Source organism: Urtica dioica, chromosome 6, assembly GCF_054948205.1.
Source record: "Urtica dioica subsp. dioica isolate 48M chromosome 6, U.dioica_male_clone48M_v1_H2, whole genome shotgun sequence".
Taxonomy (NCBI): domain Eukaryota; kingdom Viridiplantae; phylum Streptophyta; class Magnoliopsida; order Rosales; family Urticaceae; genus Urtica; species Urtica dioica.
The window spans coordinates 5,319,087-5,346,848 of NC_142761.1; the positions used below are offsets into that span (position 1 = coordinate 5,319,087).

The 27,762-nt window shown below is 35.8% G+C and overlaps 1 protein-coding gene and 1 pseudogene across 2 annotated transcripts; one reads left to right on the forward strand and one right to left on the reverse strand.

Annotated features, from left to right (window-relative positions):
- The first annotated feature begins 8,242 nt into the window (after positions 1–8,242).
- Positions 8,243–13,291, forward strand: LOC149393093 (sulfate transporter 3.1-like). Its single transcript, XM_089617499.1, has 12 exons — positions 8,243–8,777; positions 9,313–9,520; positions 9,690–9,861; positions 9,961–10,026; positions 10,125–10,238; positions 11,343–11,459; positions 11,549–11,675; positions 11,749–12,035; positions 12,109–12,299; positions 12,394–12,479; positions 12,547–12,623; positions 12,709–13,291. The coding sequence occupies exons 1-12, from the start codon at positions 8,429–8,431 to the stop codon at positions 12,895–12,897; spliced, it is 1,983 nt and encodes a 660-aa protein (XP_089473625.1). The 5' UTR covers positions 8,243–8,428; the 3' UTR covers positions 12,898–13,291.
- Positions 13,292–22,954: 9,663 nt separating this feature from the next.
- On the reverse strand, positions 22,955–27,146 carry LOC149393094 (receptor-like kinase TMK4; annotated as a pseudogene). The gene is made up of 3 exons (XR_016299758.1): positions 24,894–27,146; positions 23,863–23,918; positions 22,955–23,564 (listed from the first exon to the last, which is right to left on the reverse strand). The product of XR_016299758.1 is annotated as a receptor-like kinase TMK4 (transcript).
- Between the last annotated feature and the right edge of the window lie 616 nt (positions 27,147–27,762).

A 27,762-nucleotide genomic window follows, 5' to 3' on the forward strand; every position in this document is an offset into this window, starting at 1 on the left:
GTAGGCATGTAGCGCGTGTGAAGGCGAGTATGGAAGGTGGGAGTTGGGCCACTCAGGTCTCTGGGCCAATGTCAATGTGTTTGTTGGGGTTTAAACTCGTGACACCTCTCTGTTAGCTTGACATTCTTACCACTTAACAAAACTTGGTCTTTTGTTATGTTTGACGATTTAGTTGGTCATGATAAAAGTCAAATCTGCTATAACTGCTTACATGTATATATACCATATTTACGCAAAAATAAATCTATTATATATAAAAAAAATTGTGATAAAATATGAAACGGTCGTTTTAGATCTAGGAACGACATTCTGAGATTCAGTTTCGAAACACGAGTCTGATCAACCCACGTTATAGACAATCCAAGCACTATATAGGGACATCAAGAAGGTGAAAAAAGGGGATCTCATTTTTACTTAGACCCACAATGCTTCTCACCTATCATCAACACCCTCAATATTTATTTATTATTCTCCTTATAACTAGATTCGTCTAATATATGGATAATCCGGCATAATCTTCATGTATTCGATACATCATGTTCGGCATACTGGATTTTCACTGAGACAAATGTTTATCTATTGTACGACATTGATAGGTGCGTTAATCACGCGGAAAACTCCTATTTTTCTGACTAAATCCGAGCTTGTTCTCGAGTATTTGTGACGTTTTTTGCGTGTTTTTGAGAGACTTATAGGTTTTAGAGGCCAATGAGGTATAAAGGAGGTTAGTAGAGCATCACGTGAAGTAACAGAGCAATTTTGAGAAGATTCGAAGACTTTTCACCAAGTTAGAGCAAAGAAGAAATACAACGTCCTCTTGTGAACAATTCTGAGAGTTTGAATTAAATATTTGGGATGATCCAATTTCATGATTGGATAGAGCTCTCTCTTAGTTTTCCAACGCATATTTATTTGCAAGAATCGGACATCGGAGTTAGAAGTTATGACCATTACAAAAACGGTGCGCGCGGGAAGAAAAGTGCGCGGCGCGACCCAAGGACCTCGCGCCGTGAGGTTCCGAAAATCGCCGAAATCGATCTCCGAGCATGAGGTGCGGAACGCGAGGTCCTCCGAGATGTCAACCTTGCGGTGCAACCCTTGAACCACGCGCCGCAAGGTCCGCCGAGATAAAAAAAGAGGAAACACGTTTTATGAGTCAATCTGAGCCGTTGGATCAAGTGTTATTACCCAGTCTACTCCGAAAATTAAGAGAAACCCAAGAATTTTGACCTAGGCCTATAAATACACCTCTCAATCTCTTGTTTAGGGATCTTAGCACTTTTTTTTTTTATTGTTTTCACTTAGTGTTTGGGAGAGATAGAGAAAAAGAGGAGAGCCGTTCTTCATCAATTCGCGCCAATTACAGTTTTCTTCTTCTCCTTTACTCTTGAACTCCCGTATTTTAATTCACAATTGAGTTTTTAATTATGGTTTCTTATTTCTATTTTCTTATTCTATTTTTGTTTTCTCGCTACGCTATGAACTAATTCCATTAAGGACTATGGCGTAGCGGGTTTAGGATTCGGTTATGGATATGATTTAATATATTGAAGTTCAATTCTCATTCTCTACTGCTTTGCTTAACTCAAATATGTTTTAATGCTTAATCGAGATTAGCTACCTTGTTCATGATTTTATACTTCAACTTGATGCTTGAGAAAGATTAAGTTGTTAGTGTTTTGGTTTGAATTACTATGATGCATGCCTAGGCTAGAGATAGTTAGGTTGCCATAAAATCGTGGGAATACTCTTGATATTAATGCATGTTGCTGTTAGGGATTGAGATCGAGAGAAGATTTTCCTAATTTTGACATAGGTTGTTATATGCTCGAGAGAGATTTAGCAATATTCTTCTGTGAGTATGATTAGCAAAGAGTAGTGAATTGAGTATTGATTGTGCGTGAAATTCGTGTATCTAAACCGTTAAATAAACTCATGAAGCCTTGGTCATTAGCCTCTCTTTCTGCTTACAACCGTTATTTGAGTTTTTTTGTTATTTAATTGCGTGATAACTTGTCAATAATTTGTCACATCTTTCCATCTCCTCTTAGTTCAATTCGTGCTAGTTGATTTGTTTGCTAATTAAGCTTTTTCCTCGTGGGATCGACACTCGTACTTAATTCACTATATTACTTGAGCGATACGTACACTTGCGAGCGTAAAAATCGCAACAGACATCAACATTTTGGCGCTAAAAAGATGGGATAGCGTTGAGAAATATGAAGAAAGCAAGCAAATGACCACCAGCAGATCAGATAAATAACACTCTCTGATGAATTATGAAGAAAACCCATTAAAGATTTTTGGCAATGAAATTTCACAAAGAGAAATAACTCATATTAGAAGAGCAAGAACGCAATGGAAAGGTATTCGAAAAATACCTAGCACAATAAAGTGCCTAGTAGAGTTCAACAGGGTAAAAGTAAATCATATCAATCGGGTGATAATATGTTTATCTACTTTGTTGTAAAAATACATACAAGAAGTAAAATGGTTGATCAACAATCTAAGAAACTCATTTTTTTCCCAATACTTATATATAAAAAAAATTACAAATATATGATATATGATAAAAAAAAAAAAGTGTATTTTTTAGATAAATGAAATTTCACGAATAAGACAACAAAGTCTATTCGGCGATCTCTATTCGACATATCACGGATAAAAGAGACTTGACAGAAATTTCATGAATAAAAAGCCTCTATCAAAAGGAATGAGTAGAAGACGTCTAAGTGAAATTTCACGAATAAGACGATAAAGTCTGGCCTCTATTCGGCATATCACGAGATAAAAGAGACCTAGCATAAATTTCATGAATAAAAATTCTCTACGAGTAGAAGAGCATAAGTGAAATTTCACGAATAAGAAAATAAAATCTATTCGCTGGCCTTTATTCAGCATATAACGGATAAAAGAGACCTAGTAGAAATTTCATGAATAAAAAGTCTACTAAAAAGGAATGAGTAGAAGACGCCTAGGTGAAATTTCACGAATAAGAAATAAAGTATTCAGTGGCCTCTATTCGGCATATCACAAATAAAAGAGACCTAGCAGAAATTTCATGAATAAAAAGTCTCTACTCAAAACGAATTAGTAGAAAATGCCTAGGTGAAATTTCACGAATAAGAAAATAAAGTCTATTCGGTGGCCTCTATTCGGCATATCACGGATAAAAGAGACCTATCAGAAATTTCATGTATAAAAAGTCTCTACTCAAAAGGAATGATTAGAAGACGCCTAAGTGAAATTTCACGAAATAAGTCAATAAAGTCTATTCAGCGGTCTCTATTAGACATGTCACAAATAAAAGAGGCCTAGCATAAATTTCATGAATAAATAGTCTCTAATCGAAAGGAAAGAGTAGAAGGCGCCTAAGTGAAATTTCACGAATAAGACTATTCGGGTTCTCTATTCGGCATATCGCGGATAAAAGAGACCTAGCAAAAATTTCATGAATAGAAAGTCTCTACTTAAAAGAAATGTGTAGAAGACGCGTAAATGAAATTTCACGAATAAGACACTAAAGTCTATTCGGCGGTCTCCATTCGGGATATCACGGATAAAAGAGACCTAACAGAAAATTCATGAATAAAATGTCTCTACTCAAAACGGAATGAGTAGAAGAGGCTTAGATAAAAACATCGATAAGTTAATAAAAATCAAAATATATACACCCTGACTCAAGTCTGGAAATAATCAAAACTTTCTTAGTAAAAATATCGGGGTCCTACCCAAAGTACGCCAAAGAAATACACATAAAATAAGTTTCTCACTATTTTTACAAAACACTAAGAAACTAGAAGACGGTGTTATAAGAAAAAAAAAATATCACCGACCAGGTGATATACTAAATAGGTGATATACCGACCAGGTGATTTATCGGACAACCAAATATATACCGAATAGTCAACTATATGCCCAACAGATATGTCGTGGCAACTTTGAATGAGAAACGAACAATGATCATAAGTTAAGGTCCGATAAGCCCTGAACATAACGGAAAAGATCGGAGAAGTTAGCGGTTACTAGAAGACTAGTCAAAATAGAATATTTACAATGGCCACTTAAACTCCAGATAACTGTCAATTGGCCACATAAGCCAAAGCAGTTATCAAAATAACTTCGACACAAAATGAACGGTTATCAATATAACTGTCAAAACGTGAGTCTGATCAATCCACATTGTAGATAATCCAAGCACTATATAAGGACATCAAGAAAGTGGAAAAAATGGATCTCATTTTTTTTAGACTCGCAATGCTTCTCACCTATCATCAGCACCCTCAATATTTATTTATTATTCTTCTTATAACTAGATTCGTCTATTATATGAATAATTCGGCCTAAATCATCATATATTCGACATATCATGTTCGATATACATGAAATTTCGCTGAGACAAATGTTGTATCTATTTTTTAACATCAACAGACAAATGTGACGGTTGAAATTATAATTTTTTTGTATGTCGCTGTCTTCAAATAATAGAATCAAAAGATGATATAACGCGTGTGATTAAGATTATATTAATAGTGCAGTGGTGGGCTTTCAATTTGGAGCGGTCAGTGATTGGAATTAGTAGTCAAGTAATGAAGAATATATATGTGTGTGTGTGTGTGTGTGTGTGTGTGTGTGTGTGTGTGTGTGTGTGTGTGAGAGAGAGAGAGAGAGAGAGAGAGAGATATGGATATATTATATATATGCAGAGTAGGCTGCTTCTGGGGTGGTTCGTATATATGTATAGTTGTATACTATACACACCGGAAATAGAACTACTATGAAACCAATAATATTATATACCTCCAGGTCACAAATTAAACACGACCAACCTTATAAACTCGACGACCTTCTCATCCACAGATCTTCTTTTTCTTATTAAAAAAATATTTAAACTCTGATCATCATGATGGTCAGAGAATATTGTAACCAATTAACGTAGGCAACATTATTTAGTGACTTTTATCAGCAGTGGACCCAGAATCTAAAAAGAATACTAGCACAAAATATATGTGTTTTGATAGTTCAAGCTTTTAACACTAATAAGTCTTATTTTTTAAGATATTATTATCTTACACATATGCTTATTAAAGGAAATATATATATATATATATACACATATATATAATTTTGTGGAAGCACGTCTATTATTAATATGTACATATATATATATATATATATATATATATATATATATATATATACACACACACACATACACTAGAGAATTGAACACATGCTTTGCACGTGTAATTAAAGCATATAATCATATTTCAAGAATGGTATTTTTGGAATTTGTTTTGAACAGTGTTATTTTTGAAAATATTCAATTAATTTAAAAGGGGGGTTTTTTTTTTCTTATCAACATATATTTAAAAAAATGATATATTCGAAAATTTTCTGATAATTGTTATTTTTGGAATTTTCGGTTAGTCCATGAGCAATTTGCTTAGGTATATACATGTATTAGATACTAGAAACTGAACATGTCCTCGTGTAGTTGTAGTTAAAAGAAGAAAAATTGTCAACGAAATGCTTATTAAAGAAAATTTTGTAAATAACATCAACTTCCCTAAATTTAATGGTATTTACGAAATTTTCTTTGAGATGCGTTATTTTTATAAAATTTCAATTGGTTTAAGAGTTTTCCACTTATCAACATATACTTCGAAAATAGTTTTTTTTTTTTTTTTTTTTATCATATTTCTAAAACAAATCTCAAACGCTGATCTCATAGAGCTAGGAATCTATGAATTTATTTTTATCTGTGAGGAAAAGGTGTTCATGATATCTTATCGCTTGATGGTCATATCATTCAATATGGTAAACCGATAATATATCAAATATGGCACATGTATGTCGATCAAATCAGCTCAAAACGATTGATATCAAACAATTCGGTTCATCAAGTCGTGACTTAAGTCTAAAATCAATTTAAGACTCAAGCCTATAAGTTAAAATCAAGTTACCGGCAACGTATGGAAGAGTAATAAGAAGCGCCACCCATTTATACTCACTTTTCGGTGAGAAGAAACGGTCGATTTTGAGCATCCTACCATATTTTAGCTAACATGTCAAAATGACATTATCATTTTAGTAACAGAAGGAGGGTTTATTCGTAAACAACCACAATTCCTTACAAAGAATCGCTTGTAATTCTGAAAGACAACTATCAAATTATGCATCAAATCATGACCCCAAACATTTTGTTTGGGTGAGATCACCTCATTTGAGAAAAGGGTTCAAAGTTTATGAAATGTAAATACAATTTTACGTCTAAGTTAAAAAATTGCATCTCATAATTTGTTTTTAAATATCTAAGTAATTACGAATTGATTGTGTACGGCATAATAAACAAATATTACGATCGTAGCAATTGAAGTTATCGGAAAAGAATAGTTTCGGTTACGGCTTGACTTTAATGACACGTTTCTCTGATACGTGTCAGAAGCCCACTAAAGAAGACTAAAATGGTCGGTCAATGTATTAAGTAGCGAAAAAAAGAAAAGAAAAAGTGAGTTGCAAATTTGGCTTTTAGATCTGTATTAGACTCATAACATATATTATATATGGCACGTCAAGTGAGTAGCCACACTACGTAATTGTTGTCTCCTAATCCTTTTTACCAAAAAAAAAAAAAAAAAAAAACTCTCAGGACTAATCTGTATACATTTTTACAATAAAAATAGTGTATCTATTATTCAGATGATAAAATTTTCTGTAGATAGTTGACCTCGCAGAGACCCATGGGCGAGAATATTCCCACATACATGAAGATGTGATAATATAGTGGTTGAATATTCTTCAAGATATATTGCAGTACGAGTGAACCACATTTGTCTATTTCAAAAAGTGTTTCACGATACATGACGTTTCATTGCACCTTTAGCTAAAAGATGTATATGCACGACTTTAATAAGTATATAATAAAAATGGAATAACAATAATACGCCCATATGTCTAGTCTCCCACGATAACATATACGTTACTGTAAAGTTATGTTCAAAACCCTAAAAAGATGAGAAAATATATGAACTATATACTCTCTCTCTCTCTCTCTCTCTCTATATATATATATATATATATAATATAATATGTAATATAATATATGTATTTAATATATGGTTGATCGATTAATTATTGAATATTCATTGAACGATCAGTACTTACATATTATTGGGTACGTAGATCATGTTTGGTTCAATACGATGTATGTCCATTATTGATGATCACTAGATAAGTTTATTATAACTACCTAATTAGAGATTTTATTTTAAAAATAGTCAAAATTTCATTTTATTAAGAAAATAGTCTATCAAGCCGAACTAAGTTAATTCAATTTACTCGATTCTGATGGACTATTTTTTTAATTAAAATAAAACTTTGACTAAAATCTTATAAAAAGTTAGAAGATTGACTAGTTATAACAAATTATTCATATATATAACTACTAGTCTTTGAAAGTTGTTTTTTTTTTTTCTGCCACTTCGAGAAAATTTAATTTAATTTTTATAAAATTCAACAACTAATAATCAACGTAAAACATATTTACAAACTAATAATTCTTTTGTATTTTAAAGAGTATCCCTAACATAAAAAGGTGATTTATAAATCTAAGTTTGTTTAACTTATTGTTTAGTGTTTTTAGAGTCAAAATATAATTTAATAGTTTTCTTTTATAGAATTAACAATGTATATTTTAGTTTGTAACATGTTTTAGGTTAATATCAGGTGTCTTAATTCATAATATAAATACTTTTTAAAGGGCTAAAATGCTGCAAAAATAAACATGTGAAAAATCAAAATCCTCCAAAAAAAATACTAGGACCAAAACGCCACAAGATGTGACCTACTGAACTATTTTTTACAAATTATACTGAATTAATTAGGACTCGCGTCGTTTTTTACTACTTGTTTCATTGCTCCAATAAAATCCAACCACGCACTTGAACTAATGTCGTTCGACTTATATCACATATTATTAGCATATTAATACATCCTAATCAATGTCGAACGTTAAAGGTAAGAAACATATATACCAAACTCTCTTTTCCAAAGTAAGGACCCCAATTCAAGGTCTGTAGGTCTCCTCAAAATAAGTCACGTGGCACTCAACGTGTGGGTCCTAAAAAGCACTACTAAAATGCTTATTGACAATTATATATACGTTGTTTTTCTTTTTCACGAGTCACTACCATTATATAAAGCCATATCGATCCTTCTCTAAAGCTCATCTCTCACACACTTCTATTACTACTACTAATACTTACACATCTATCTCTCTATCTCTCTCTCTCTCTCTCTCTCTCATATTGCCCCCCTGAATCTTGATCATAATACTATTGCAACCATATATCTAAAACTAGGGTAATCCATATATTATCTACATACAATAGTAGACTCCTCTATCTTTTGTTACCAACAAATAATAATGGTGCAAGATCAAATGGGAGACAAAGATAGCGTCAACAATAATTACGAATATCGTTCTCATCGTGTTGTGATACCACCGGAGAAGCCTTTTCGCAAAGCCATAAAGGCATCGGTGAAAGAGACGTTCTTCCCGGACGATCCTTTCAGGCAGTTCAAGAACCAGCCGGGCCTAAGGAGGCTCGTCCTCGGTCTCCAATACTTTTTCCCAATCCTCGAGTGGGGTCCACGGTACACCCTCGAGTTCTTCAAAGCTGATCTCATCTCAGGCATCACCATCGCGAGTTTGGCCGTCCCTCAGGGAATTAGTTACGCTAGCCTCGCCAACTTGCCTACGATTATCGGCCTTTGTAAGTCATAATAAGTCTTCCTAAATCTATAATTAACACGTTAATCATGTCATAATTATATGTGTTTTCCTTAATTAGTTTTACTATATACTTGAGAATTGTATCACAAGTACCCATATATACATACTTGTTTCTTTTAAAAACATGCAAACATGACGTATCTTACTGCGTAATATAAAACGATAGTGCTAATATAAAAAAGGAAAAATTGTGCAAAATAGTTATTTGAAATTTATTGATTAACATGAAGTGTAAAGTTTCAACTTTTCAGCAAAATTAGCCAAATTTATGTTTTCAAAATTTTTTTGACAGTCAAAATTAAAAAAAAAATTACGATTATCATAAACAATTTATCACTTTCAAAAAAATTACTCTTGAGGTAAAAGAAAAATTGAAACTAAATTATTGCACATTTTGGCTATTTCATTAAATTATACAAACTTTGATTATTTTGCAAATTCATAACTTTAAATTGGCTATTTAACTACATCACTCATATAAAAATGATACGATCAATATCTGTTTATTTGTTCAGATTCTAGCTTTGTGCCACCATTAGTGTATGCCGTGCTTGGAAGCTCAAGAGACTTGGCAGTTGGAACCGTAGCCGTTGGATCGCTTCTAATATCGACGATGTTGACCAAAGAAGTCAGTCCAACGCAAAACCCTAAGCTCTATCTCCAACTAGCCATGACCGCGACGTTCTTCGCCGGGGTTTTTCAGGCCTCTCTTGGATTCTTAAGGTTAGATTGATTTAGGGGGGAAAGAAAACAAAAAACTTGGAGGGGTTGGGCTAGTTTTTAATTTTTTTTTTTTTAAATTGTAAAAAGATTACAAAATTCAATCAGAGATTGAATACTCGTATAAATTCCCATTAATTAATTATATTATCATATGTGTGTGTATGTATAGACTTGGGTTTGTGGTGGACTTATTGTCACATGCGACAATAGTGGGATTCATGAGCGGTGCAGCGACAGTGGTTTGTCTTCAGCAACTCAAAGGAGTGCTTGGTTTGCTTCATTTCACTCACGAAACTGATCTCATGTCTGTCTCTCACTCTATCTTTTCCCAGATTCACCAGGTGATTAATCAATTAATTTTATTATACATATTAGTATTATTAGACCTAGTGAGCTATAATGTCTCTAACTTGTGGAAATTAATTATATATTAAATGCAGTGGAAATGGGAAAGCAGTCTCTTGGGAGTTTGTTTCATCTTCTTCCTAATGCTCACAAAATACTTAGTAAGTCTAACTAGCAAATATATATATATATATATATATATATATATATATATATATATATATATATAATGATGTGTTTCATTTTATTTTTTATGTAGTGCAAGAGAAAGAAGGCCTTCTTTTGGATAAACGCTTTAGCACCACTGATGTCTGTGATTCTTGGGAGTGTTCTTGTGTACCTAACACACGCTGAAAAACATGGCGTCCAAGTGGTATAATTATTGGAATTTTCTCTCTAATTTCTAGAATTGTTCCGACAAGACATACCTGACCACCAAAAAAAATAGTTTGGGACCAATATATGCCTTCACTCGTGATTCACTATGTGACATATCTACCCAACTAAGCTTGACTCATTCTAGTACACCAATTTAATCATACAAGACCTTTACACATGCCCGCCCTTTATTCATTCATGATTTATTAAAACAATATAAAATAAATAAATATATAATAGTACAATACAAGTGCTCTTTTTTTTTCTTTAATTTTTTTTTTTTTTTTTTACTTTGGAAAAAGTTTGTAGTACTATTCATCATAGAGCTATTTTTTTGGCGCATTAGAAATGCAACGGAACAAGTAGTAGTAGCTAAAGCTAGTTCGAGTGGAGAATAAAAAACTGAGAGTTATACAAATATCTCATAATTATATCAATATTTCATATTTTAAAACTTTAAAAATAACTCATTTTTTCCATATGATTTTGTTTTTATAAAATTTTAATTTTGTAAAAATATTTATTTATGAAATAAAAAAAATGAATGAAATATAATTAGTATAGAAGTATAATCTCTACTTATCCTACTAACTCATTCACCCTAGCCCGGTATCAAAAGTATATGGTAGAAATTACATGTAATAATAATTTTTTGAAACTAACCGCAAGAATAACGTATCTAAAATTTTTATCAAAAAATTAATTTTTTTCAAGTTGTAAACAATTCTTTTTTTTTTATGCTTTACCGATTTTTTTTAAATTTGTTTACTATTTCCGTTAGAAAAGTAATAAGCACCTAAGTTTCTAGCTATGTTGCTAAGATGCTCCTTCGGAATAAAATACTTAATACGGTTCGGATGTTCCTACCGTTGTTCCCTAAGTTCCTATTCTTTAATTCATCGATTTTTACCATACGAACCTAAAATATATATATATATATATATATATATATATATATATATATATATATATATATTAAAAAATTACAAAAAAAAGGAAAAAAAAGAAAAGAAAAAGAAAGTGATACTTCTTTGTACGTGATGATTATCTATTAATTTCTTAATTTACTCGTTACAATAACATGCTTTCTTCGTAACAGATTGGACACCTGAAGAAGGGTTTGAACCCATTATCCATATCCGAGCTAGATTTTGGGTCACAACATCTGACGTTGGCAATCAAAACCGGGATCGTAGTTGGCATAATCGGTCTGGCTGTACGTGACACAACCTTTTGCCTCCTAATAAAAAATCTATTTTTTTCCATTCTAAAAAAGTTATTAATGTAATTCTAATTTATATTCAGGAAGGAGTGGCAGTTGGAAGAAGCTTTGCAACGTTCAAGAACTACCACATTGATGGCAACAAAGAGATGATCGCTTTCGGAATGATGAACATTGCAGGCTCTTGCACTTCTTGCTACTTAACTGCCGGTAAAAAATTATGTTTTGTAAATTAATCGATAAGTCGATAAACTGATTAATTAATTAATTAATTAATCTGTAGGGCCGTTTTCGAGAAGCGCTGTGAACTTCAACGCGGGATGTAAAACTGCGGTTTCCAACATTGTGATGGCAATCGCGGTGATGATCACGCTCTTGTTCTTGACTCCGCTGTTCCACTATACCCCTATTGTGGTCCTCTCTGCAATTATCATCGTCGCGATGCTTGGTTTAATCGACTACGAATCAGCCATCCATCTCTGGAAGCTCGACAAGATCGACTTCCTCGTGTGCATCGGAGCTTACCTCGGTGTCGTCTTTGCCAGCATCGAGATTGGCCTGATCATCGCGGTAACTCATAAACCCGAAAGCTGTTTTTTTCTTTGGGTCTTTTTTTTTCTGATTGGGTATACTATGCTCGCAGGTTACGATATCGCTGCTGAGAGTGCTTATGTTCGTTGCGAGGCCAAGAACTTTTGTACTCGGAAACATTCCGAACTCTATGATATACAGAAGCACCGATCAATACCCGAACGCAAACACCGTCCCCGGAGTTCTCATTCTTCAAATCGACGCGCCTATTTACTTTGCCAACTCAAACTACTTGAGGGAAAGGTAATAGACATGACTGAACTGAGTCGTTTTATCTAGATGTTTGATAAACTCTTACTATACTAAGCTTCAGTTCTATATGTTTCGATTTTCGCAGGATCTCGAGGTGGGTCTCCGAGGAGGAAGACTTGCTGAAATCCTCTGGAGAAGCAAGTTTGAAATATGTCATACTTGACCTAAGCTGTGAGTACAAGACAATTATTTCATGATATGTTGTTTGAGATTGTTTTTAATCTGATTCTGAACTCAGCTGTCGGAAGCATCGATACAAGTGGGATTAGTATGCTAGAAGAGGCCAAGAAAAGTACCGATCGAAAAGGTCTCCAGGTATTAATAACAAAATTTGAAAAAATCACCTGATAGCTGAAACCTTCATTTCTCGAGTTTCCTAATCTTACCTCTGCGATTTCAGCTCGTAGTAGCAAACCCAAGAAGTGAGGTGATAAAGAAGCTGGACAAGTCCAAGTTGATGGAGGCGATTGGTAACGATTGGATCTACCTCACCGTGGGAGAAGCTGTTGCAGCGTGTAACTTCATGACGCAAAACTACAAGCCAAATGTTACACCACTAGACACAAATAGGCAAGATGAGAATGTGTAATAACAAAAAATATCAACGGTTAATTTTTATGTGTTATCTGTCAGCAATTCACTCAACAATAGTTAAGAAGAACGAATAGATTCTTCTTGTAATCTTAGAATAATTTGAAAATGGTGGCATATGTAAAACGTAGTTTCTCGTGAGAGCTCAAGCAAATGGGTTAAAGTTTTTTTTTTCTCAAAGCTCTCAACTTATGTACCTACAACAAAATATTTCATATTCCGACAAACCAATGTGGAGAGACTAAGAAGATTGTAACAAAATATGTCATATATATGAAGATCTGCAAGCAGATGTAAGCATTTGGTAGTCTCAAAGATTAGAAATGACCACTCAATTTAGGAGGGAAAACATTTTTTCACAGTCACCGAGACACCAAAATCAATCATACCAAAGAGTAATATCCCAAAAATTCGGAAAACCCCAAAATTCCTTACAAACAAGCTTCAAACTCCATAGTACACCGCTGGGAAAACAATAAAAAAAACCCTTCCCAAAAATTACCAGCTTGGAAGAACTTGCATACCGACTCGAGGGAAAAATACAAGCACTTCAACATGTCAGTATTCTCTTTTAACATTATCCCATTCCCAAAGCATCTCATGCTGGCTAATTTGCTGCTTCCAGCTCAGATCATCTAAAATACTTCTCTTTGAACAGACATGGTAGTACTTCGGGATCCCTAGGAAAGAAAAAAAAATAGATTTAAAAGAAAATTGCATTCAAGTATGAACGAATTAAGATAGTATATTAGTTAGAAGAAATTCCTTTTTTTGCCCCCTGGACTCATTCCCCGATTACATTTCACCACTGGACTCGGAAATGTTGCAAAATTAATTTCAGAACTTAGACACGTGTTACAACGTGGCACTTCCGTCAGTATTTGGACGTTAAGTGGTCACGTGTTTAACACGTGAGCTGGTCTGAAAGGGTATAAGTGTACTTTTGCATATACTGAATACTTTTATTGTTTAAATAATATTAGATATATTAATTATTAGAATAATTATTAAATATTACAATTGTTTCAAAAAAATAATTACTTTTTTAAATACTTTTTTTACAATTGTTTCAAACTTCTCGGAGCTCAACAATGGCGTCACGAACATCGTGCTCTCGAACCCTAAGGTTCCAATTCTCCGCCGCCTGGAGTTCTTCAACTTCCTCGGAGCAAACGCCACCGATAAACTCGACCTCCGATCTCACCTGGCTCTCGCCGGATCTCTGTTCTCCGCTCGGATGTTCAACCAGGTTAATTCAGTTCTCAACAACGTAGCGATCAACAAAGGTCAGAGTTCTCCGTCGTCGGAAATCTTTGAAGAGGCTACGAGATTGAAAAATGTACATAACAGAGCAAGAATACTTACTTCATTGTCGCGAAATATGAGGTCGCCAAGCAAACTAATTGAATTTCACTGAAACAACTAAGAACGAAAATAAAAAAGCAACCAAATTTAGGATTATAATGGAAAAAGACCACGCAGACACAACAAAGCCCAATTTCGTTTCACATTTCACGAACAGAAAATCAAAATTTGTAGCGCACATTCACAAAAGCTTCAACACGGGAAATTTGTTTATCGACGAAACCCGAACTTGATTCCTCCTCTCTCGCCATATTCGCAGATCCCCGTGACTCTGCCCATAAACCACCAGATGGCCCACCAGAGCTTCAGCTAGGTCCCACAAACCCAGGGCCACCATAAACGGTCTCTGTCTCAGCCCGCGTTCTTCTCTCTGGACTCGTTGCCACCGCTTAGCCCTTCTCCGTACCGAGACTCTCTTTCGTCGCCCACCTCGAGTATCTCGATGGACCAGTCCGTCGCGACCTGGATTCCGGCAGAGGACACGCCGCCGTACTTCATCGAGCACGTCTTCCAGGCCACCAACGCCGACGGCGGAATCCACTGGCTCGCAGAGGAAGGAGACACTCTCCGCTGCGTGATTCTGAGATTCGATCTCTCGCCGCCATGGCTAGGGTTTGCGATTGGGATTCGGAGGATTGTTCGTGTATTTGGATTTTAGGGGATTTTAGATCAGAGAAGAAAAGAAGAAGAAAGGAAAGAGGGAGAGAGGGGAGAGAGAGAATAATAGAAATTTTTTAAATATTTAATCTGATAACAATATTTAAATATTAAAAATATTTAAAATAATAAAAAATACTCTTATACCCTTTAAAATATTGACACGTCATCAAAAAGTTAAACTTAACGTCCAAATACTGACGGAAGTGACAAGTTGTAACACGTGTCTAAGTTCTGAGATTAGTTCTGCAACAATTCCGAGTCCAGGGGGTGAAATGAAATCGAGGTACGAGTCCAGAGGGTAAAAAAGGAATTAAATTTTGATTACTTTAGGAAACATAAAATCTGGATGAAAATGAATTTTAGAAATTGTAGCCTAAAAGCATGTCTATGTTCATTATATTATAGAACAAGGGAAGTTTCAAATAGATATTCAGAGAAGGATTAAGTACCTGCACACTAGAGAAGAAGAAGAAGACGAAAAAGAAGGAGAATGTGAGTTTGAATAATGAGAAGTTCATGAAGAAGAAACTGCGAAGAAGCTAGGTTGTTGAAGAAGATGTTGCGGGCCATATTGGGCGACATCTGGGAAGAATAAGAAGAGGATGAGCGTTCTAGAAAGTTTCCAAAGTCTGGGAAGCATTCTATTGCAGGGAAGAAGCTCTCAAAGATTAATATTCATTCTGCTCATCTGGACAATGTGTCCTTTCATGCCGAAGAGAATGTGGTGAAATGGAAGCTTGTGTACTATAGGAGAATAGTCCATGAGAGAGAGCTCTATGAGGAGGCTCAGAAGATTAGTGAAGTCATGGAGCTGCTGGAAGATGCCCAATTACTAAAGATTGTTGTTGGGATTGGTCCATACTATTCTAAACTTGTTAAGGAGTTCATTTGTAACCTGCCCTATGGTCTCAATAAACCTGACAGACTAGATTTCAGGAAGGTGTTCATGAGAGGTCACTGCTTCACTCTCTCACCGGCTGTGATCAATGACTACCTTGGTCATGATAGGATCACAAATGCCGATCGGTTGCCCTCTGTGAAGACTATTGTGGATGAGCTTTCTGGTCATGGCGACAAGAAATGGCCAAAGATGAGATTGTTTCCCTCTGCCTACCTAAGTGCAAAGTGCTTAATTAGTCCTCTATAGGATTGAGATTTCCGATTGGACTCATTCGTCTCATGGGTCTTGTGTCACCCCTGCTCTCATCAATCTTCTCTAACAGATAGGTATTCACTCCTCATTTGATTTTGGAGAATTTATCTTTGATAGATGGTAAAACATGTAGAGTAAAATGCTGTGAAACTCCCTATTGGATTTCCTTCATTGATCATTGGAGTCCTTCTCTCTCATAAAAAAGGATATCTTAAGAGATTATGATGTTGTTGGAGATGTTCCAATTGAGCTGAGTTTCGGTCACAAACTGTTTGAAGGGAAGCATGCTCGTGATATTGTCAGACTCTCTGTTGCGACATCTATCGGCTATAGTGAAACTCTCAATATGGCTCCTCTGTCTTGGTATATGTCTTGTGACATCTTGAGAGCTCTAATCAAAGAGGTCTCTACTCTCCAGGAGATTATCTCACCTTTACTCGTCACAATGCTATATGTGAAGGGTTGATCAAGGTCATGACCCATGTTGCTCGCACTGATGGTACTTCCTCCTCCCAGCATGCCCATCTTGCTAAGGACACCACAGATGCTCATGCTGAAGAAGAAAAAGATGATGAAGAAGAAGAATATGAAGTAAGGATGACAATTTTACCCGTTACCCATTACCCGGCCCGTTACCCAACCGGTGTAAAGGGGCCGAATAAGGCCCGCTCTTATCGGGTAAACGGGTAAGGCCCGTTAAGATTTTAGCAGGTCCGAGTAACGGAATACGTGGACCCGTAACCATCTATCCGGGACCCGGCCTGTTAACAACTTAACACTATAAAAATAGTTTTTATTAAAAATTGATCCCTTACACATTAAGTTATTTCAAGCTTTTACTACAACTCGACTAATATTATAAGTAGTTAATATAGTGTTTTTAATTATGTTTATGATTTGAAAAATTAATTAAAAAAACCCCAATTAGCTAACTAAATTCACCACTATTAATTAAACGGGTCTATCGGGTCTACCCGACCCGAGACCCGAACACTTTAAACGGGAATGGGTCCGACACTTTTCTACCCATTTACCCGGTGGGTATACGCGTTACCCGGTCCGCTCTAAAAACCGGGTAAACGTGCTCGGGTAACGGGTCTATTTTTAAACCGAAACAGGTACGGAACAAGAGGACCCGGCCGGACCTGTACCCGTTGCCATTCCTACTATGAAGAAGAGGAAGAAGAAGGTAAAGAGGTAGAAAATGAAGAGGAAGATGATTATGAGGATGGTTATGATCCTCCTCCCTCTACTTGATTTGTTTCTGGTTTGTACTATATGGATATTATGATGGTTGGTTATGTTCTTTTCGTTCTTGCTTCTAATATGTGCTGCTTAAGACTCTGCTCGTGGCTGTTGTATGTTGATCACCTCTCGTACTCTTGTGTTTGTGTTCAGTCTTGTCTTATTTTGGATGATAGTTGTTTTTGCAACCTTGTTTCAGTACTCTTGTGTGTTTATCAAATTTTTGCCTTCTTCTGTTTTGGTTTATCCTTGCTTTTGGTCTGTTTTTGAGGCAATCGGGGGTAGAGGTAGTTAAAATGTCATTTGTGTTGACCATTTAATTACTAGTCTCTACTTGGATTATTGCTCTGGAAGTGCTTTCCTAAAAAATAGTCAATGAGGGAGTTTGTTGTTACGTGTGATGTTGGCTTATTTTTTACTGCAAGTTTGTATGGCAAGTTGTCTAGCATCATGTTTCACAATGTGCTGAGACATCTTGGCCCTGTTCGCATTTCTGTATTTTTGGGAAGCTTCCTGTTTCGCTGAAAACTTTCTACATTGGTTCTCTTTGCGTGTATGAGTAAGGAAACTCTAATTCGACTTCCAGAGGTGTTGACTACAATAAAAGTAAAGGGCTTCACCCTTAGTAGTTTTGACGCATCCATCATACTTTTAAGGTTCTTAGACGTGCACGATCGGCAGACTGAGAAACTATTTGTGTGATGTGTGTGGTGTAACTCTCTAAACACTTTTTCAGATCACTTGAGTGTTAAAGGGTTGTGTGGGTTTTTTGTATTCGTGATTGAAAATTCACGTGCGTTGATATTTAAAGATTGCCAAACATTTGGGGAGTGTTTGAGCGCGGAAGCGAAGAGAGCTCGGATTCAAGGGAAGCCTAAGTTGAAATTCACGGGTAGGAATAGTAAAATGGCATTGAAACGTGGATCGTTCTGCATATAAGTCCATTGTTGTACTATTGACTACTTTTCATATAGTGGATTTCGTTTCCACTAGGCTCACTGCCCTCCAGAGTAGATGGCGTTGCACCAAACTGAGTTATCATTCTTTGTGTCATTTACTTTTATGCATTGTCTTTTATATAGTACATCATTTGCATCGGAACAAATTGTCGCATACATTTATTCTACATTGTGTGCGATATTTTATCTCTGACTAAACATAATTTCAATTATGTCAATCATTACAGACTAGAGTGGATTTTACATGAAACTATTGGCAATTCAAGTTTGGAATCTTGATTATAAATACATCATAATTTGTATTTTTTTTTTGTCATGTGTGCTCAGGTGCACCACTGCGGGATGGCTAGATACTGGGGTTTATTCACACATGTTTCATGAAGGAACTTTGAGTCATTGACCAAGTACAAAGTATTTCATTTTTTTTTATAATTTTGTATGAATAAAAACTTCCCGTTCTATATTTTTTCCCTTTATTTTTTGGTGTGATTTGTTAAGTATGCTTAGGTGCGACCCTTCCGCACAAAAAAATGTGAATTTGTAGTAGTGCGAGAGTACGGATTCAGACCATCTCATTATCCAAGCCAAAACTCTGTTCAGCGTGTCGTCATCTTTGGACACATGAGAAAGGTTTGAATCCTCCTTTTTTTCTTCTTATTTACTTTCGGTATTTGTGAAGTATTCTGCGTAACCATTGCATGAGGTAAACCTCAATAATGTTTGGATTTGACCATGTTTCTGTTAGGCTCCATCAATTTCATTGTAAAAAAATTTAGTATAAATAGGTCACTAGGGGGTCATTAGGTTCATGAGAGGAATGGGTGAGTTAATTAGTTATTTTTGTGATATAATAGTTTAGAGGGAGAGAATGAGCTAACTCGCGAATAATAGTGACTTACTGTAAATATGTGTTGTTCACATAATGTCTATCCAACAACCGGCAAGTTATTTTTCCCATCTACGAAACGGTTAGGAGAAAAACTGCAATTGAGCCTTAACGAATTTTTCTTTGGTTTTACGTTGAAAATTGTTGTTTCGGTTGTTTTGTCAATTCGTTTTAACGCATAAGTGTTTGTTTGGTGTTTCTTATGAAATATATGTTATATGATTTAGAGTTAATAGCAGCAAAAATACCTAATATTTTTCCAAAATCATACTTACATATTTTTCGATTGACAAGTCCAATACCAATATCTTGATTTCGAATGGCAAGACATCGTGAGCCTATATATATATATATATATATATATATATATATATATATATATATGTATATATATATGTATATATATATATATATATATATATATATATATATATCGTCTGCTAATACACGGCCAATCAATGTTTGGATAAAAATTCTTTCCAACATGATTCCATTTCGAGGACTTACAGAAATTCCTTGGATGGTTCCACAATCTCTTCTACGTACAAATCTTTTTTTTCCGCGGCAAAAATACCTAATATTACATTTTAGTTTCACCGTAGATACCTAAACCGTTAAGTTGGATGGAAAAACACTTGTCAGTAGGGGTGGCAATTTGGGTCCGTACACGAGACATGTCACGGTTACGACACGGTGTAAATGAGTTTGGGTCAACCTTAAATGGATCTGGGTCCATCCATGTCGAACACGATTAAATAACGGGTGAACACGACACGAACACGATAACCCGTTGGGACCTAATTAGACACGAATATTAAATGGGTTGTTAATTGGTAAATACGATCAAGACCCATGATGATCCAATGGATTGTGTTTGAACTTCTCTTTTGTATTAAAAATATTATGTTGGTGGCTTAATTGATTATATGGAGTATTTTTATTAATTATTTATTCTGACTAATTTGTTATTTAATTTGATTTAGAGAATTTCAATATTTTGAAGTAAACATGCCTAAGGGCCTAAACCGATTCGCGTGTTCAAATGAGTTTAGTGGTCTAAATGGGTCTGTGGGTCTAAGTGGGTTCGTGGGTTACATAGTCCATTAAGACACGATTAATAAATGGGTCTTAGTGGGTTGGGTCTGAGTTTGGCAAAAATATAGTGGGTCGTGTTTGGGTCTTGTTCCTAGACACGATTAATAAATGGGTCGTGTCTGGGTCTGTCAAAAAATACATGAAAACGAATAAGACACAGCACGAACACGACACGTAACCCGAATTGCCACCCCTACTTGTCAGCCTCATATTTTAAAAAAATAATATTTTTTCTTAAAACTAATCAAATATTAATTATATAATTTTATAATATAAAACAATTCAAAAGAAAAAATATATATCTCCTCATTTATATACAGTAGTTATTAATTTTTTCTTAAAATTAATTAAATATTAATAATAACATTTTATAATACATCTTTTTAGTAATTTTTCTTAAAACTAATTAAATGTTAATTATATCACTACTTTTTCCGAAGCTAATTAAACCTTAATCCTAATAATATATTTTTTTAATTAATGGGGAGACATTTATAATTTTTTTTGGATTAAAAAATGATATTATTAATTTTTATTTACTTTTTACAAAAAATTAATAATATTTGTATACTAACGAAGATAAATAATAAAAAAAAAGTTTCTATAGAATTTTTTGTACTAATAAATTATATAATTAATATTTGATTAGTTTTACGAAAAATATTAATTTTTTCATTAAATCTGAAACTGACATGTGTTTTTTCATCTAAATTAACGGCTTAGATACTTACGGTGCCTAAAACGTTACATTATGAGTGTGTTTGGTTCTCATCTCAAAGAGAATTTTTTAGTTAAAAAAAAGATTTGTAAGTAACTAGGCCACTTTAAACATGTGATTTTGGATCTAGCTTATGTTTGACAATTTTTAGGGATATAGCCAAATGACTTATGTGGCAATAATTAAGGTCTGATTTGCCCTTATTTATTAACAAATTCGTCATTTTCTCTCTCCTATTTTTTTTCAAATAATTTTTTTTGTATCAAAACTTCAAAAATTCGTATCTTTCTCATACGAACTCGAAATTGAGTGATTTCAGATCCTACAAATTCGTGGCGTCGAGATCTTCAAAAATAGACCCATTGTGTTTGATGAAAAATTATGTTTAATGCATCATAGTTACGTTTCCATTTATTTTTTTGATAATTTAAAAAATTTCCAGTTATTTCCATATTTAAGGTAGTAACATGATTTTATACATCTATGGTATTAAACATGATTTTTCATCAAACACAGTGGATCTATTTTTGAAGATCTCGGCGTCACGAATCCGTAGGATTTGGAATCACTCAATTTCGAGTTCATATGAGATAGATATGGTTTTTTGAAGTTTTTATGTAAAAAAAAGTGTAGGAGAAAAGTAGAAGAGAGAAAGTAACGAATTTGTTAATAAATAAGGGTAAATCAGACCTTAATTATTGCCACATAAGTCTGTTGGCTATTTCCTTAAAAGTTGTGAAACATAGGCTAAAAACAAATTTCATAATTTCATTTTGGCTATTTCGCTACAGTGCCCTTAAAAAAATTGGAAACAAAAAACGAAAAATTGCGTTTGGTTTAATTTTCCGGAAAAATTTTTTAAAAAATTTTGGAGTTGTTTTGGAAAAGAGTAAAGAAAACTGAAAACAAATAAAATGTGTTTTTGGAAAAAAAAAAAAAAAAAAAATTCTTCTCTTCTCTCCTCCTTCTACTCATCTTCTCTTTTCATTTTTTCAAAAACAAAAATGAAAACGGTACCAAACACTTTTTTCAGTTTTTTCAATTTCTCAAAAACAAAAATGAAAACTGTACCAAACAGCTTTTTGAAAACAACTGCAAAATAATTTTTCAGTAAAACTACAAAAATTAGAAAATAGAAAACAAAAACTTTTTGAGTTAACTATCAAACACACCCATATATTTTTGCTATCGAAAAATAAATTAGATATATAAATATGATTTTGAAAAAATATTAAGTATTTCTGCGGCAAGTATATGATTTATTGTAGACAGTTCATATTGATGGATTGTGCCTCTTGGAAGCAACTTCTCTGTTTGCATAACAGTGTCTCTAACTGTCATGTATTCCACAAAATGCCTGGTATACTATTATCCTTTGCTAGGACTCTGAGGAGTGCTTTTGTATTCTCATAAGGACCGTAGAAGGTGAGGATCTGTACGGGAACAAAATCTCAGCATATCAGGAAGGATCGCCGACAGGACGAGCAAGGAGATCAAGGTCGTCCTTCTAGCAGGTATGAATTTGTCAAAACTGACTAAGATTATTCATTCGTTTATTTATTTATATTTTGGTTGGGTGTTTTGCGCACATGTGCTCGGCTATTTTGAACGAAATGTTTTCAGAGGTGGATTTCGAAGAGCGAGTATGACGAGATCGTCCACAAGAAGTGCTTCGTACACGAATTTCCGAGCTGCTTCTGTTGATGGCGGTGAGTTTATCATATTATCAATTGATAAATTAAACAAATTTAGCTAACAAATAATGTTAAACACCAAGCGATTTTTTAATACGATATTTTATCTCATTGATTAATCACGTTCTTGTGTTTGATGGCCTTTTGACTGTTTTTCTTTTATCAAAATGTGTTAATCAGTTAGTATATTGGAGTTTTGATTTCATGATGTTATAGTTTTAATTTCAGTTAGTCTTTTATCAAAAGCTGAGAGAGATTGAGATTGTGTTTTGTTTGGCTTTGGCAGAGAAAAGAGCATAATAATAACCGCACTGTTATTATTATGCGAAAGGAAAAACAAGTTCAATACAAGATTTTTTTTCGAAATTTCTCTTTAACTCTTTCAATCATTGTTTGTGTTTGTTTCCGAATAATATTGCATAATATATCAATTTATAAACTTGTAAAATACATGGCATGTCTTTGAGCGAAAGACATGTCGTTGAACATCCGTTCGCTGCCTTGCCAACTATGCAAGGCTTGAGGGAGGCTCATATGGAAGTCATTCTCTTCCTCTTCTTGACGACTGGGCTTCCACTGCTCGACGAGCGGGCCCAATATGTTGACTGCGTGGCCCAAATCGGGCCTCTGGTACGGCTCGCAGGCCGTGCAATGGCCCGCCAGCTCAGCCACCTTATATATGCTCTCCATCGTCTCCTCGTCAAGATCGAGAATCTGATCGATCGCCTTAGGGATGTTTTCCTTGTTCACAAGGACTCTTTTGAACCACCTGACGAGATGAGACCTCTCGTCTGGGACGGTGTCGTCGAGAGCTTTCCTTCCCGTGATTATCTCCATTAACACGACTCCGAACGCATACACGTCCACTTTTGTTGTTACTCTTCCCGTAGCTGTCAAACAAATATAACCACAATTAGTACTTCTTTTTATCGGGAAAGCGATAAATTGCTGATACGAATCGTCAAAACGTTTAATTAATGTTTCAAAAAACATTTCTGACAACGAACTTTGACTATTTTGCAAAAACGTAACCGCGTCAGTACTTTTTTTTTTTTTTTTATGCATGTCTCATCAACAATTTTGGCAACGTAACTTTGGCTGTTATGCTGAAGGCTCGAAACTTTTGTCTATTTGACTAATCAATTAATTTTGAAAGAGTATAATGTATAATTTATATTGAGTGATTACCGGCATATTCTGGGGCAAGATATCCAAAAGTCCCGGCCAGCCTAGTCTCCAGTGAGCAGGCACGGATCTTGGTAGGGGCCAGTGGGGGCACGTGTCCCCACTCAAAAAATTGGGAAACAAATTTAATGTAGAATTAGCAAAAATAATTAATATATAATTAAATGTGTTTGCAAATATATATTTGCATTTCTCAGCCTACAACAAAGTGCAACATTGGTGTGATGGTAAGAGCAGTATGCTTTTTTATTCTACGTCAGGGGATTGACTCTCAGCTTTTGCTTTTTTCCTTTACAGTGTTAGTTAGTTTTTTTCTTCATCGGTTCTCTTATTGTTTTAATTATGTTGTCTTTAACTTTCTTTCCTCGTTAACTTTCGATGATAATGAATTGTATACTCATATTTTTCTATAAATTTCAAACTCGAATACTTTATTTATTTATTAATTTGATCATTTTAATTAAAAACAAAATAGTCTATTCTATGTATTTCTTACCGTTCTAAACTCGAATACAATTTTTTTAAAATATAATTAACTATAATTATTTTTCTTATTTCTATGCATCAAATATATACTTTATTGAGAAGAAAAAAAATTAATTCATTGGTTCTTTGATGATCGATGCATACATAAAATATTATTAACTATTTTAATATATTTTATAATCATATGAAGTATTTTTGAAGTTTATATTTTTAATCTATTTTATAAAATATAAATTTAATAAGAATTATTAATTTTAAACAAATTTAAGAATTTATTTTTATACACAATCCACTTGTATATCTTATATACACGTATACAAAATAATTCAAATCAAATATGATAAATTTTCATTTATTCTTCACATTGGATATCAAAATACTTTTTTTTTTCTTCATATTAACATAAGTTGTTATATTATTTATTAGATTCAAAAATGATTTTTGTTGATTGTGTACATAATTTATTTAAAAAATTATAAATTTATTATACATTTATTTTATTTGTGCCCCCACTGAATAAGATTTCTGGATCCGTCATTGCCAGTGAGTACTTGCCGTCGGGGGCGTTTTTAACCAAACCGAAATCAGCGACCTTGGCTCTCATGTCTTCATTGAGAAGTATGTTCGAGGGCTTCAAATCTCTGTGGATGAAGCTGGTCTGAGCTAAGGTGTGCAGATATTCGACTCCGCGCGCCACGTCCAACGCTATGGTGATCCTCTGCTTCCATGTGAGAGGAGAGAGCTTGTTCTCGTCCCAGTCGAAGAGATGCTGAGTCAGCGTCCCCTGAGGCATGTACTCGTACACCAAAAGCCTCTCGTTGCCGCTGATACAGTACCCCAAGAGAGCGACCAAGTGCTTGTGTCTCACTTTCGTGAGGACCGCGATCTCGGCCTGGAATTCGCTCATCCGTTTCGTGTCCTCGTTGGAACATTCCATCCTCTTCACGGCGATCTTCGTCCCGTCGGGCAATTCTCCTCTGTAGACGACCCCGAATCCCCCTCTGCCCAAGATGTTCTCTTCGCCGAAATTGCTGGTCACTTGCCTCAGCACCTCGAAAACGTTGAAATCGCCTGGATTGCTCTGGCTCTGCAACTCAATGAACTGCCTGTGCATGGTCACTTGCCTCAGCAGCTCGGGATTCTCGATCCCCCTGAACTGCCTGTGCAAGTTCTTGATGTAGCACTTGAACAACACATACATGACGACAACAAACACGATGACAATACCGGCAATCATACCCGCAGAGACTTTATTGCTCGTCGAATTCAACCCACCGGAGCTCGTATCGTTCGTCCCGGGGCTAGACGCGGACGCACTCCCGGGGCTGATCGGTATCCCGAGCAGACTGTTCCTGCCGTGGTCACGCTCACATTCGCCGGAAACTTTGGAACCATACCAGTGAGATTGTTGTTCGAGACGTCGAGGGTTTTGAGCTGAGGCATCTTCGCGAGGGCGTTCGGGATCGGTCCCGTGAGGTTGTTGTCGCTGAGGAACACGCTCTGCAGCGATGTGAGATTCGCCAGAGCCGGGGAGATCATCCCGAAGAAATGCTGCTTCTTGAAGTTGAGCGTTATGACATTCCCGTCTCTGTCGCAGGACACGAAGCTCCAGCTCTGGTCCACGCAGGGTTCGTTGCCCTTCCACGAGTCGGCTAATAGGACCGGGTACCCGAAGCCACCGGCCACAGAGATCAGAGCCGAGACCTGAGGATCGCAGTCTCCGGCGACGTCCCGGCAGAAGCTGTTGGTCCCGTTGAGTTCAGCCACTACTCCGGCCGGGAACGCCGGCCTCGGGCCCTGAAGCTTATTGTTGGCGAGCGCGACGGTCTTGAGGCTCGGGAGCTTCGCAAGAGACTGAGGAACCACGCCGGTGAAGAGGTTGTCTATCAACTGGAGATCCGTGAGCAATTCCAGGGCCGAGAGGTCGGGTATCGGACCCGTGAACTGGTTCTTGTGAAGCCAAATTGAGGTTAATTGGGGCATTTTGGCCAAAACGCTGACCTCACCGGAAAGTCCCAAAATCTGATTGTCCAGCCACAGATTCCGAATCGAAGATCCGGCGAAACTCGGGGGGAGAGAGCCTGTTAGATTATTATACGAAAGCCTCAAATCTTGCAGATTGGAAAACGAACCGAAGATATCGGGGATCGGACCGACGATGTTGTAGGACCCGAGGTAGAGCGTGGCCAAGCTCGGCGAGTCGGTGAGGTCGGAGGGGAATCCCCAGGGAGAGAGGTCGCCATTGTTGCTCATGCTGAGCTTCAGGAGGTTGGTGAGTCCGCGGAAGGAATTGGGAGCGACGGAGGTGAAATTGTTGCCGTCGAGGTAGATCTCCTGGAGCTGAGCGAGGTCGGCCATGGAAGGAAGAGCGCCGGAGAATCTGTTTTCCTGGAGGGAGAGAGTCGTGAGCGCCGACAAAGCATTGAGGTCCGACGGTAGGGTTCCGGAAAGAGACTGTCTGGCGAGATTGACGGCGGTGACTCGGCCGAATGAGTCGCATTTCACGCCCTTCCACGAGCATGGCTCGCCGAAGGACCATCCCGCCGGCGAGGGCTTCATCGACGCCTTCAGCCGGGTCATCACGTCGGCGTCATCGGCGGCAGCGACGGAGAGAAGGAAGATCGGGACGGCGAGGAGAGAGAGTAGGGTTTTGAGCTGTGGTTTCTTCATGCTGGTTTTAGAGAGAGAGAGAGTCATTCCCGCTCTCTCTCTCCTCTCATAGAACTACGCCAGAGAGAGAGGATAAAAATATGGCGGAAAGTCAACTGGTTTACTACGTAGTCTACATATTTGGAGTTGGGTTTTCATGGATTTTGGGTGTTTTTTTTTTTTTGGTTCTGTAACGTATAGACTACGTAGTAAACCAGTTGACTTTCTTTTTCTTCTCAGTCAACGGCACTGTTCTATGCGTATATCAAACGCCATATTTTTATCCCATGTCATTTTATATAAAGGGAAAATAACACATTTATACCCTGTGCTTTAGTGAAATGTCGAGTTTAACCATCGGTTTTCAAAAATGTCGAGTTCATACCCTCTGTTTAACTAAAATGACGAAATTATACCATCTGTTTAACTAAAATGACGAAATTATACCCTGAAATGAATAACAGCGTCACAAATCTCCCTTTCATTGATATTAACTCTTATATAAGAAAAACCAAATCAAATCTAAATCAGTATCCTAACTTCCAAATTCTCAATTTTGAAATAAAAATAGCCTTAAATTGAAATTAAATAATAAAACTCATACCTCCTAAGAAATTACTTCATTCTGTGTTCGAATTGTAACTCTAAATCCTGGATTCTCTGTTCGAATATTCGATTTTGATGACTATCGATGTTTACCCCTTTACCTCTTTTTGTGTTCTTCACAATTAATAGACTGTTGTTTATTTTTTAGTTTTTAAATAAATT